The 14,331-nt window shown below is 45.0% G+C and overlaps 1 protein-coding gene across 7 annotated transcripts in view; it reads right to left on the bottom strand.

The window, feature by feature from the left end:
- Window positions 1-1,498: 1,498 nt before the first annotated feature.
- The window catches only part of KALRN (kalirin RhoGEF kinase), a 237,638-nt gene continuing 224,805 nt past the window's right edge, over window positions 1,499-14,331 (bottom strand). For all 7 annotated transcript variants that reach the window (XM_040358301.1, XM_040358299.1, XM_040358300.1 and 4 more), the window contains 8 exons: window positions 13,198-13,363; window positions 12,991-13,112; window positions 11,543-11,674; window positions 10,329-10,493; window positions 8,116-8,194; window positions 5,991-6,191; window positions 2,904-3,042; window positions 1,499-2,782 (listed from right to left, as the gene is read on the bottom strand). In XM_040358301.1, coding sequence (XP_040214235.1) covers window positions 2,237-2,782; window positions 2,904-3,042; window positions 5,991-6,191; window positions 8,116-8,194; window positions 10,329-10,493; window positions 11,543-11,674; window positions 12,991-13,112; window positions 13,198-13,363 — 1,550 coding nt within the window. In that variant the 3' untranslated portion in view covers window positions 1,499-2,236. The remainder of the gene's footprint in view (window positions 2,783-2,903; window positions 3,043-5,990; window positions 6,192-8,115; window positions 8,195-10,328; window positions 10,494-11,542; window positions 11,675-12,990; window positions 13,113-13,197; window positions 13,364-14,331) is intronic.

Below are 14,331 nucleotides of genomic sequence, written 5' to 3'. Positions count from 1 at the left end.
GGTCCAAACGGTAAACAAAAGAGGGGAGTGCCTCAAATATATGTATGGAGTTCAGTAAAAGATTTAACTTGAGATTCAACACATTTCAGGGGCCCTCAACTCCCTTCATCTGGGCTCAATGTTGGCAGTCAATGGATGTATACTGGTCTAATGCCCGAATACCTCCGAAAGTTCAAGCATCTCAAAAATTAGTTTTCCCTACCTCTCCCTCCCCCCCCTCGAAGGAAAAAAAAGTCCCTTTCCATTTCCATCTCCCCACCCCCCACATAGGACACATAAATGACTCTGGTATGTCTAAGGCTCCTGTGGTGTTTGCAGTTGTACGGTTATAATCAGTAACACTCTATATAAGCTATGAAATTATAGACCTATGAAATGTATAGATTTCGATTTTTTTGACCCTTCTCTTTCCCCCCCCCCCCCCCAAGCAGTGAAGTCAATACTGTACAATATTACAGGGAACTACAGACATCTGAGCAGAGAGACAGACAGACAGACGAGATTGGCGGCGATGTTGTCCATTGGTCGCACAGTGATGTCTCCGATCTCATCATTTTGGAGCGACGGTTCTCTAAAAGACAAAATTGTTCGTCACACGGGAGTCACTTTAACAGTCACCTTCCTGACAGTCCGGTTTGTCATTTTTAGTAGACGGTCCCATTTTTCTCCGGAGCGTCTGAGAACAGGCAGAGCCAATCACATAGCAGCACGTCGAGATAAAACCTCTTTGGGCCTGAAGTTAAAAGGAATTGCACCAATGCACAGCACCAAACGAGTTCATAGAAAATAAAAAGACTTCTTCATCTGTTCCGGAAATTAGGACTGAGATGCTGTGAATGGCAAGAAGCGAAGAGCCTCCCTTGAGAAATCCCTCTAAAAAAAATGGCAGTTCTCAACCTTCACTCTGAGACATAGAAGTCCTCAACCATCCCTTCGAGAAACATATGTCCTCAACCATATCTCTAAAAAAATGGAGGTGTTCAACGACCATGCCTCTGAGAAATGGAAGTCCTCAACCATCCTTTCGAGAAATGGATGTCCTCAACCATATCTCTAAAAAAATGGAGGTCCTCAACCATCCCTCTGAGAAATGGATGTCCTCAACCATCCCTCTAAGAAATGGAAGTCCTCAACCATCCCTCTGAGAAATGGAGGTCCTCAACCATATCTCTAAAAAAATGGAGGTCCTCAACCATATCTCTAAAAAAATGGAGATCCTCAACCATCCCTCTGAGAAATGGAGGTCCTTAACCATCCCTTTGAGAAATGAAAGTCCTCAACCATTCCTCTGAGAAATGAAAGTCCTCAACCATCCCTCTGAGAAATGAAAGTCCTCAACCATCCCTCTGAGAAATGGAGGTCCTCAACCATATCTCTAAAAAAATGGAGGTCCTCAACTATCCCTCTGAGAAATGGAAGTCCTCAACCATATCTCGAAAGAAATGGAGGTCCTCAACCATCCCTCTGAGAAATGGAGGTCCTCAACCATCCCTCTGAGAAATGGAAGTCCTCAACCATCCCTCTGAGAAATGGAAGTCCTCAACCATCCCTCTGAGAAATGAAAGTCCTCAACCATCCCTCTGAGAAATGAAAGTCCTCAACCATCCCTCTGAGAAATGGAGGTCCTCAACTATCCCTCTGAGAAATGAAAGTCCTCAACCATCCCTCTGAGAAATGAAAGTCCTCAACCATCCCTCTGAGGAATTAAAGTCCTCAACTATCCCTCTGAGAAATGGAAGTCCTCAACTATCCCTCTGAGAAATGAAAGTCCTCAACCATCCCTCTGAGAAATGAAAGTCCTCAACCATCCCTCTGAGAAATGAAAGTCCTCAACCATCCCTCTGAGAAATGAAAGTCCTCAACCATCCCTCTGAGAAATTAAAGTCCTCAACCATCCCTCTGAGAAATGAAAGTCCTCAACCATCCCTCTGAGAAATGAAAGTCCTCAACCATCCCTCTGAGAAATGAAAGTCCTCAACCATCCCTCTGAGAAATGGAAGTCCTCAACTATCCCTCTGAGAAATGAAGTTCCCCCAACCATCCCTTTGAAAAATGGGAGGTCCTCAATCCCTCTGAGAAATGAAGTTCCCCCAACCATCCCTTTGAAAAATGGAGGTCCTCAACCATCCAACCAATCCCTGTTTCAGAATACGGGCCGGCGCAGGATATGAACCCGCTACAAATGTATCCATTGCCGTCCTGGTTAATACTGATTCAGCAGGAGGTGGTGAGGCCTTCATGTTCCTATGGCATTACGGTTCACAATGAAGCTCTTGGCATTGGGCAGCGGACGGGCATCATTCTGGTGGCTCCGCCTCTCGATGAAGGTGGTCAGTCGCGTGGTGTCCAGGGGGATTTTGGAATAATTGCTATAGTGAGGCTGGAGCCAGGGATGGAGCAGACAGGTGGCCACCGTGGGCCTCCAGCGGGCGTCCATCTGCAGTGCGGCCCGGATGAAGTCCTGAGCGGCTTGGCTGACACTGGTGAAATACTCCAGCGGGAAGGAGAAGTCCACCCTGCAGATGTTCATACAGGTCTCCTCGCTGCTCTCGTCTAGGAATGGCGACACGCCGCTCAGCATGACGTACGTCAGAACGCCCAGACTCCAGATGTCGGTCGCCAGGGAAACCGGCGTGCCTTTAATCACCTCCGGAGCAGTGAATTCCGCGTTCCCCAGCAGCTGGTGGACATAATAGTGACCGCTAATCCTCGTGGCGTCTTCGAGGTCGATAATTTTCACCCGTGGGACCGGGATACGGAGGTCGATCAGGAGGTTCTCAGGCTGCAGGAAAGAAAGAATGACAAAAAAAAGGTTGGCAGAGGCTGAAATGCACCTTTCTGAGACGTTTCCCGCCTGGCAGCGTGGGGTAAAGATCGCGGCCCGGGAAAAACAAGCGGCTCACCTTGAGGTCCAAGTGGGCGACGCGGCAGCCGTGCAGATACTGGAGGGCCCCCAGGATGTCCCGCATGTAGAAGGCCACCTTCTCCTCCATCAGCTCATCGTGCTTCATGAGATAATCCAGCAAGCGGCCGTCGTCCACCCTGAAAGAGATCGGATCATGTGATCACTACGCAGCGGCCTATAAAAAAAAGGGGGGGCTAAACGGGCGTTTTCCCCAGAACAGGTCCAAAGATCTGCAGGTGATGGAGCTCATCCCTCACCCCGGGATTTGGGGAATAAGGAGATCCAATTTGCATCTTTTTTGTCAATTTATACAAAATAGGGTTTTAAAGACGAACTCCAGAAAAAAACTAAGAATGATGGAGGCCGCAGTACAGCTTCTATGAATGGAGGAGGGCGGAGGAAAGGGCAGGGATGGCTGCGCCTCCTCAATGGCCTGGGCAATCTTCTGGGACCTGTCATGTGTCCCAGAAGATTGCAGGGAGGTGGAGTCGCCGCCTAGGCGGCGCTGGTGGAAGTGAGAGCTGGGTACATATCAAAACTAGGTAACCCCCCCCCCCCCAAACTTTATTCTACTCTCTTCCATTCCTTTAAATTATATTTTATTATTTTATATTCAATTTTATTTTCTATTATATTATTTTCTTGTATATTATATTCCTTTATTTTCTATTATATCTTATTATATTCTTTTTTTAATTATTCTATTCAACTTTATTCAATTTTTTTTTCCTTTTTAATTTATATTCTATTATGTTTTACTTTATTCTACTTGTTTCCATTCTATTTTATTCCTTTAAATTATATTTTATTATTCTATTCTTGCATATTAAATTTGTTTATTTTCTATTATATCTTATTTTATTTGTTTTTATTCTATTCCTGTTCTGTTTAACTTTATTCTATTTTTTCCATTCTATTCCTTTAATTTATTTTCTATTATATTTTACTCTATTCTATTATTTTATTTTCTGGTCTATTATTATCTATGCTATTATTTCGATTATATTCCTTTATTTTCTATTATATCTTATTCTATTCTTTTATTTTTATTTTTTATTCTGTTCAACTTTATTTGTTTTTTCTATTCTATTCCTTTTTAATTTCTGTTCTAATAAGTTTTACTTTATTCTACTTGTTTCCATTCTATTCCTTTAAATTATATTTTATTATTTTAGGTTCTATTATTTTATTTTCTATTCTATTCTTGTATATTAAATTTGTTTATTTTCTATTATATCTTATTTTATTTTATTTGTTTTTATTCTATTCCTGTTCTGTTTAACTTGATTCTATTTTTTCCATTCTATTCCTTTAATTTCTATTCTATTATATTTTACTCTATTCTTTTTTATTATTTTATTTTCTATGCTATTATTTCTATTATATTCCTTTATTTTCTATTATATCTTATTCTATTCTATTTTATTTTTTATTCTGTTCTGTTTAACTTTATTCAATTTGTTTTCCATTCTATTCAATCCCTTTAATTTCTATTCTATTGTGTTTTACTCCATTCTTCTGATTTTATTTTTTACTCTATTCGTTGCTATTATTTTCTTTTATTTTCTATTATATCTTATTCTATTCTTTTATTGTATTCTGTTTAACTTTATAAAATTTTTCCCATTCTATTCAATTCCTTTAATTTCTATTCTATTATGTTTTTCTCTATTCTTTTCTATGCCATTATTTCTATTATATTCCTTTATTTATTATATCTTATTCTATTCTTTTATTTTTATTGTATTCTGTTTAACTTTATTAATTTGTTTTCCCATTCTACTCATTTCCTTTCATTTCTATTCTATTGTGTTTTACTCCATTCTTCTCTGTGATTTTATTTTATACTCTATTCGTTGCTATTCTATTCTTTTATTTTCTATTATATCTTATTCTATTATTTTATTGTATTCTGTTTAACTTTATTATTATTTTTTTCATTTTTTCCATTCTATTCCTTTTTAATTTCTATTCTATTATGTTTTACTTTATTCTACTTGTTTCCATTCTATTCCTTTAAATTATATTTTATTATTTTAGGTTCTATTGTATTTTCTATTCTATTCTTGTATATTATATTAGTTTATTTTCTATTATATCTTATTTTATTTGTTTTTATTCTATTCCTGTTCTGTTTAACTTTATTCATTTTTTTCCATTCTATTCCTTAAATTTCTATTCTAATATATTTCACTCTATTCTTTTCTATTATTTTATTTTCTATGTTATGATGTCTATTCTATTCCTTTATTTTCTATTATATCTTATTCTATTTTATTTTTTATTCTGTTCTGTTTAACTTTATTCAATTTTTTCCATTCTATTCCTTTAATTTCTATTCTATTATGTTTTTCTCTATTCTTTTCTATGATTTTATTTTCTAGTCGTATCTTTTCTATGCCATTATTTCTATTCTATTCCTTTATTTATTATATCTTATTCTATTCTTTTATTTTTTATTGTATTCTGTTTAACTTTATTCATTTTTTTTCCATTCTACTAATTTCCTTTAATTTCTATTCTATTGTGTTTTACTCCATTCTTCTGATTTTATTTTTTACTCTATTCGTTGCTATTATATTCTTTTATTTTCTATTATATCTTATTCTATTCTTTTATTGTATTCTGTTTAACTTTATAACATTTTTTTCCCATTCTATTCTATTATGTTTTACTATTTTTTTTTCTAGGACTTAATCTTCTAGTCTATTTGTTTCTATTATATCTTATTCTATTCTTTTATTGTATTCTGTTTAACTTTATTACATTTTTTCCCATTCTATTCTATTATGTTTTACTATTTTTTTTCCTAGGATTTAATCTTCTAGTCTATTCGTTTCTATTCTATCCCCTTATTTTCTATCGTTTTCGATTCGAATTTCGGTCGAATTTGTTTTTCGCCTTCAAAACTGCAAACAAACCGCACACGTCTACGGTCGCCGGGCTGCAGCTCTCCGTTACTATGGCGGTTGGATACATTTATCATCTATTTCCCTTCCGTTTATAAACGGAAACATTAAAAATAAAATAAAATCGATCTACAAAAACGGAGTTCAGCGCGGCGTTGCCCCTCCCCCCCACTCACAGGTCCAGGACGAGGATGTAGGCGTTGGGCGACTCGTAGGTGTCATGGAGGGCGAGGTACTGCGGGTGTTGGAGGTGCTGGAGCAGCGCCGCCTCGTGGGACGCCTGTTCGCGCTTTTTCAGCTTCTTGTTGACGAATTTCACGGCGACGTCCTTCCGCGTGTTCCTCTGAACGCACTTCTTCACCACCGAGAACCGACCCCTATGGGGGGGGGGGGCAATTACAGGTGAAGAGATGTATAAATATCACAGCGGAGGAGGTGCCAACAGATCACAATGGCGGCCATATACAGAGAGACATACATACATTTATATTCCAATAAGAATCACTGCACCAAAAAAAACGTGTTATGGCCACCAGGGGGCGACGAAGAGAAAAGAACTTCACACATTGGAGGAAATACAGCAATTTTCACCCCCACTGTGCAGAGGTTTGTCATCGCCACACAGCAAACACTTCATACAGAGATGTGATCCTTCCATTATGGCATAAGAAATAAGCTAAATGCATTTGTGAAAGATGCCCCCACCCCCACCTCACCCCCCACCACACACACAGCTCTGCCAGACACCAGAGCCTGGTCACCTTGACCTTTCTCTTCTGCAGCTGCACAGCCTGGTCACCTTCTCAACCTGTGATTGGACAGCAAAGGAAGAGCAGCAGACTAATGAGTCCTCACTCTGCTCTCTACTCCCTCCAGCACGTTCCTTGTCTGCAGGGCCGCCATCAGGGGGGTACAGGCAGTACACCTGTAAGGGGCCCGGAGGTCTCCAGGGGCCCTTTTGGCAATCCCCCCTTTTTTTTAGGGGTCCAGAGGTCCACAGGGGCCCCACAGATGGCAACTCCCCTTTTTTTTATTTATTTTTTTATATAAAAAAATATATTTTTTAAAATATATTTTTTTTTTATTTTTTATTAAAGAGCCATTTTTTTTTTTAGAGGTCCGGAGGTCCCCGGATGGCAACCCCTCCTTTTTTTTATTTATTTTTTATAAAAAAAATATATTTTTTCTAATATATTTTTATTTTATTTTTTATTAAAGGGCCAATTTTTTTTTTTAGGGGTACAAGGGGTCCCCAGGGGCCCGGAGATCCCCAGGGCCCCCGATGACCCCCCCTTTTTTTTAATAAAAAAAAATAATATTTTTTTATTTAATAAAGGGCCCAGAGGTCCCCGGATGGCAACCCCCCCTTTTTTATATATTTTTTTATATTATTTAATTTCTTTTTTTTATATTTCTTTTATATATATATATATATATATATATATATATATATATTTTTTTTTATTAAAGGGTTTAGAGGTCCCCAGGGCCCCATGTGGCAAACCCTCTTTTTTTTATAAATGTTTATTTTATATATATATATATATATATATATATATATATATATATATATATATATATATATATATATATATATATATAATTCTTTAGAGGTCCCCAGGGCCCTGGATGGCCTTTTTTTTTATTTTTTATAAATATTTATTTTATTTATTTTTTTATATATTTTTTTTCTTTTTATTTTTATTAAAAGGGCCCAGAGGTTCCGGATGGCAACCCACCTTTTTTGTAATTTCTTTTTATAAAAAAAAATTAATTGTGTATATATATATAATTTTTATTTATTAAAGGGCCCAGAGGTCCCCAGGGCCCTGGATGGCTACCCCCCTTTTTTATATATATTTTTCTTTATTTCTCCTTTTTTTTTTTGTAAAGGGCCCCCCCGCTTCTCAATTTGCGGCGGCAGCACCCCCCCCCCCCCGGTTCTCTGCTCCAGGGGTCCTCCCATGCCTGAAGCTGTGTAAGGGGCCCCATAATTCCTGATGGCGGTCCTGCTTGTCTGCACATGCACACAGCTCACGTCTGATTGGCTGCTAAAAAAAAAAAAAAAAAAAAAAAAAAAAAAAGCTCCTCCCTTTCCAAGTCTGCACAGTGCAGCAGATCACAAGAGGCTCACACCAAGTCCGGTTCAGGAATATAAATAACTTTGCGTTTAATGTGACTGCAGAACACAGAATTTGGTGCCGATCTCCCGGGGGGGGGGGCTCTGCTTTACGGTAAAGACATAAAAATCGATCACAGTGGGAATTATCATATAGAAGGAGGAAGAGCGGCGTGACGTACCGGCCGATCTCCTGCAGCTCCACGTACATCTGGTCGAAGTTCTCCTTCCAGCAAACGGTGGAGCCGTCAGTGTTGGCGTCTGCAGAGGAAGAAGAAGAGGAGAGGTGATGGGGGGATGGAAACGGAACCCTCCTGTGCGATGCAACAATCACACCGGCCACTAGATGTCTCCCTCCATTCATTTTTGTACAGAGTTATGCAAATATCAGGATTTCTCAGTGGGTGGGTCCCAGTCTGGAGGAGTGGGCAGTCCTATAAAATCAGACCACCCTGCATAATGCCCGCATGGCAGAGGTGTAACTACAGGGGCCGCAGAGGTCGTAGTTGGGTGTCCTACTGTAACAAGTATGAGGCAGCTGCTTTGGGTCCCACAACAATGACAGGGCCCAGTACAGCTGCCCCTTTTGCTCCTGCCTTAAAGATGGCCCTGCTCTTATGACACTCCAATCTCCTGTCACACTGTCCAGGTACCCTTCGCCTGTCACACTGCCCCCCCACCCCCCACCTGTCAAACTCTCCCCGTCGTACTGCCCCCCTGTCACACTGCCCCCCCTCCTGTCACAATACCCCCTCTATCATACTGCTTGCCCCCCCATTACACTGCCCCTGTAACACTCCCCCGCCCCCCCTCTTTTACAGTACCCTCGTCTCCAGACCCTTCCTTTTCCTTTTTCCCCATTCATAGATGAAGCATAGTAACTGTTTCTTATGCTTCAGTTTGTGAATGAATACCACCTAGGACACGAAGGCTACTGGTGGGAGACGCCAAGGAGACTTGCGATGCCAAGGAGATCTGGATATCCATGGTTGGGGATCTCTGATCCAATTAGCTCTTTGTGACCTCCCTGAGCAAGGGGGGGGGGGGGTGTTTGCTGGAGTTCCGATAAGCCTTTCATCTCACTGGGGTGACGGTTCTCACGAGGTCAAGCATTTCTACCAAGTCACTTTATATCCACAAGAATTTTTAGTCACATACCGTATATACTCGAGTATAAGCCGAGTTTTTCAGCATATGTTTTTGTGCTGAAAATGCCCCCCTTGGGTTATACTCGAGTCACCTTTTTGCGCCTGATCCTGGATTTTTGGGGACCGGTTACTGGCTGGCCCTAGGTCCCCTGGACCCGGAACTTGTCACACATGTAGCCACATTTCTCCTCTACAAGTGTGCAAAGTTTGTTGTCCGGGGTATGTAAGGCTGGGGAGCACCGATTTTTCAAACCCGGGCATTCCTTTCATAGACTCCCATGTTAAATGGTAATTTCTCTGGTGATTTACAGGCCTGATACTGGCCGGTTGTAGGTCTCCTGGACCCGGATCTTGGCACACATGTAGCCCCATTTCTTCTCTACAAGTGTGCCACGTTTGTTGTCTGGGGGACCTACGGCTGGGGAGCACCGATTTTTAAAAGCCGGGCACCCCTTCCATAGACTCCCATGTTCAACGTCAGTCTAGTCATGGGCACAGTGAGGCATGGGCACAGTGAGGCATGCAGATGGACACCCTAGGCTTATACTCGAGTCAATAAGTTTTCCCAGTTTTTGTGGTAAAATTAGGTGCCTTGGCTTATATTCAGGTCAGCTTATACTCGAGTATATACGGTAATTGGACTTTTTATCACATATGTCACTTTTTATTATTGCACTTTATTGTTGCATTGTTTATTGTTAGGACCAGTTTGGATGAAAGGACCTGAATGTTTCCTTCAGAGAAGTCTACATTGGTGGTCCTCAGGAGCTCTGGATATTTCATGGTGCTATGACTAAGCACTAGTTTCAGTGCGAAACGCGTCAGCAGCCAGGTTTTATTTTATTTTGCTGTGACTTGTAGTGCTGTCCTTCTTTTAATAAAGGCTACAATTTGTTCAGAGTGCGGCTGTCCAGAGACAATCTTTGTTCCTGCTTTGCCTGCACCTGAGTTGTCTGCAGCAGGGGATATTCGTCTGGGTTCCCACTTGGAGCGGCTCCTTCCTTTTCCCTGGATATTTCATGGACCCCGACACCCAGGGCTGATATCAGACCACCCCCGCTCTCAGGAGGACCTGGACTTAGAAGCTGTTTATATCCCTTTATAACATGGAGGAAATGTTCCGGGTTCTCTCTTGGGTGCTCAGACATAAAATGGTGACTATTTGACGATGAGCTGCTTCAGCCCCGATATGCAATGCTGAGCCCCCCGGTGATAGAGAAACGCAGGAGACGGAGATCCCAACTTACCGTTCTCAGGCAGCCGAAGGGGTTCCGATGGCTCGCTGGGCAGGCTGATGCCCCAGGGGTTGCTGGCACTGACTCTGAACTGGTAAGCGCCTCCAGGCCTCAGGTCCTCCAGTACAAGGTAAGTATCCAGCGTACAGGCCACTGACTGCTGCCAGACCTGGGAGCCTGCGGGAGAGACAGTGCATGTTACATCAGAGGGAGGGAGAGCTTAAATATTCTCAATGTATAGCAGGGGTCTCCAAGGGCCACATCCAGTGCAAGATTTTATCCGGCCCTAAGCTGGTGGGAGAGCTCTGATGGGAAGCCTGAGGCAAGGGGGGAGTCTGCTGCATGGGTGGACTCCAACGGGGACCCTATTGCAAGAGAGGGGAGTTCTGATGGGAAGCCTGATGTAGGGGAGGGTTCGATGATGAAAAACAAGCTATGATAGGGACCATGATGTAAGGGGGGACTCTGATGGGAAGCCTGATGTAAGGGGGGAGTCTGCTACATGGGGGAACCCTGATGCAAGTGGGGAACTCGGACGTGGAGCCCGACGCAAGGGGGGGCGTCTGATGGGGAGCCCGAAGCAAGGGGGGGCGTCTGATGGGGAGCCCGACGCAAGGGGGGGCGTCTGATGGGGAGCCCGACGCAAGGGGGGGCGTCTGATGGGGAGCCCGACGCAAGGGGGGGCGTCTGATGGGGAGCCCGACGCAAGGGGGGGCGTCTGATGGGGACCCTGATGCAAGGGGGGGCGTCTGATGGGGAGCCCGACGCAAGGGGGGGCGTCTGATGGGGAGCCCGATGCAAGGGGGGGCGTCTGATGGGGAGCCTGACGCAGGGGGGGGCGTCTGATGGGGAGCCTGACGCAAGGGGGGGCGTCTGATGGGGAGCCCGACGCAAGGGGGGGGCGTCTGATGGGGAGCCTGATGCAAGGGGGGCGTCTGATGGGGAGCCTGATGCAAGGGGGGCGTCTGATGGGGACCCTGATGCAAGGGGGGCGTCTGATGGGAACCCTGACGCAAGGGGGGCATCTGATGGGGACCCTGACGCAAGGGGGGCATCTGATGGGGACCCTGATGCAAGGGGGGCGTCTGATGGGGACCCTGATGCAAGGGGGGCGTCTGATGGGGACCCTGATGCAAGGGGGGCATCTGATGGGGGCCCTGATGCAAGGGGGGCATCTGATGGGGACCCTGATGCAAGGGGGGCGTCTGATGGGGACCCCGATGTACCTTCATCCTTGTACTCCACGGTGTATCCGGAGATGGTGCAGTTCCCTGTACTTGATGGAGGGAGCCAGCGGAGGATGACTGAGGAGCTGTTTCTCTCCTGGGCTACAGGCTGGCTGGGGGCCCCGGGGACACCTGGAGGAGACACAAGAGGTAGTCACACAAATTCTAACTCTGGATATAACAGGCCATGTTTCGTGAAATTTTCTTAGATAAAATAGTGGTCATAAATGCCAAGCTATTGGTTTATTTGCTACAAGTTTTTATTTGAGGAAAGATCCACTGGCCAAAAAAAGTGGCACCTATTTTTTATATGACAAGATGGCATTCAAAAGGCAGCACTGACAGGAGCCGATTGACTCATGGGCCCATGTAGTGGCCATTGTATATCGCCATCAGATACTATGCATGGTCATCTGCACTGTGTTGGCCCCTTGCAAATCCTGCCGCTGAGTACTATTGCTGGTTCAACTCTGTTGTGTTGCCCCCTTGCCCATGGTGCCCTTAGGTACCATGCCTGGATCATCTGCAATGTGTTGCCCCTTCCCCCATTGCCCTCAGGTCCCATGTCTGGATCACCTTCACTGTTGCCCCCTTGCCCCTCTGTGCTGTGTTTCCCTCTTGCCCATCTGTGCTGTGTTGGCCCCTTGCCTATGTTGCCCCAGGTAATATGGGTGGATCATCTGTGCCGTGTTGCCCCCTTGCCCATGTTGCCCCAGGTACCATGCCTGGATCACCTGTGCTGTGTTGCCCTCTTGTCCCTGGTGCCCGCAGGTACCATGCCTGGATCATCTTAACTGTTGCCCCCTCGCCCCTGGCGCCTCCTGGTACCATGCCTGGATCATGTGTGTATTGTTGCCCCCTGATGCCTTCAGCTACCATGCCTGGATTATCTGTGCAGTGTTTCCCCCTTTCCCCTGGTGCCCACAGGTACCATGCATGGATCATCTGTGCTGTGTTCCCCCTTGCCTATGTTGCCCCAGGTACCATGCCTGGATCACCTATGCTGTGTTTCCCCCTTGCCCCTGGTGCCCGCAGGTACCATGCCTGGATCATCTGTGCTGTGTTGCCCCTGGTGCCCCCAGGTACCATGCGTGGATCATCTATGCTGTGTTGCCCCCTTGCCCCTGGTGCTCCCGGGTACCATGCGTGGATCATCTATGCGCTGTTGCTCCCTTGCCCCTGGTGCTCCCGGGTACCATGCCTGGATCACCTGAGCTGTGTTGCCCCCTTGCCCCTGGTGCTCCCGGGTACCATGCCTGGATCACCTGAGCTGTGTTGCCCCCTTGCCCCTGGTGCCCGCAGCAGGTACCATGCCTGGATCATCTGTGCTGTGTTACCCCTGGTGCTCCCGGGTACCATGCGTGAATAATCTATGCTGTGTTTCCCCCTTGCCCCTGGTACCATGCGTGGATCATCTATGCTGTGTTGCCCCTGGTGCTCCCGGGTACCTTGTACTTTGATGGTGGCGGAGGTGGAGGTACAACCCAGCTCATTGGTCGCCACACAGGTGTAGATCCCGCTGTCCTGGGGCATCAGATTATAGATCTTCAAACGAATGTCGCCGGATTCGCTGTAGGGGGGAGAGAAGGATGAGCGTTATGGAGGTCAGAGGTGGCACACACCGGGCAGAACGTCCCCGTAGATCCGGCACCCACCTGGCTGTCATGGTGTAAGTGCTGCCCTCACCATCCAGAATGTTCTGATCCGGGCCCTTCCACGTGATTGTCGGTTTGGGTCGGCCGCAGACCTTGCAGTGTAGGGTCACCGTGTCGCCAACAACACATATAATGTCTACCAGAGTCAGGAGGAACTCCGGGGCCACTGCAAAAAAAAACACAAACGTCAATCAGAACTTGGGGGGTCTACAAAGTGGGAGGAGCAAGAGAGACACCAACAGGTGGTCACAGTTCCCCACCGCTTATAGTTTGTGGGTTCCCAAGAAAAAGGGCGAGCCTATGGTTGGATCCCAGGATAGATCTCATGGGTTGGGGTGAAATTCGGTAAAACTAAGTGCATCCCCGTTGGACGGGCGTCTCACATTTACCGAAGGTCCTAAAACCGCTTTGGATTGGAATACATAAGAATTGGAGTGCGTCACACCCAGGAGTCCAAATATCAGGTTTTACTCCACTAAAAACAGTCCAGTATGTTCCACACGTGGCAACGTGTTTCAGGGGTCGAGAGATACCCCCTTTACCAGGACTGTGTTCTCCTTTTGGGATCTCCCCCGGGGTACAAGTTACATTTGCCCAACTTGGTTCAATGTAATTATGTACCATACCAGGAAGATCGCTGTAAAAGCTGGAACTACTACTCAAATTATCTCTGCCTGTGTCCAGGTCCCCCCCCCCCCCGCTGCTTACTGAACACAGGAGGTCACTCACTCAGCATGGGGGCTCTAATCAGGGAAAACTTTGCATTTCTCAATGAATGCGAATCATTCTCTGACTGAAGGAGGTGGAGAGCTGGGGAAGAGGTGATGTCACAATCTCCACCTCGTCCAATCAGAGAATGCTTTACATTAATTGAGAACGTTTTTTTGTTTTCTTTTGTTTTTTAACAGTTTATCAAAAAAATAATAATTCATTAACCACTTGCCGCCCGCCCTATTACAGAATAACGTCTGCAAATTGGTTTCAATATCCTGACTGGACGTCATATGACATCCTCAGGATATTGAGCCGCTGCGCCCCCCCCCCCCCCCCCCTCACTCGCCTCTTTCAGACGCGAGTAGAGGAGAGCCGATTGGCTGCTCCCCTTACAGGGGGGGTTTGTGAAGATCGATTATC

The sequence above is a fragment of the Rana temporaria genome, chromosome 6 (genome assembly GCF_905171775.1).
Source record: "Rana temporaria chromosome 6, aRanTem1.1, whole genome shotgun sequence".
NCBI classification, from domain to species: domain Eukaryota; kingdom Metazoa; phylum Chordata; class Amphibia; order Anura; family Ranidae; genus Rana; species Rana temporaria.
Note: the sequence above shows the minus strand (reverse complement) of the source record. Positions and strands in the feature narration are given on the sequence as shown.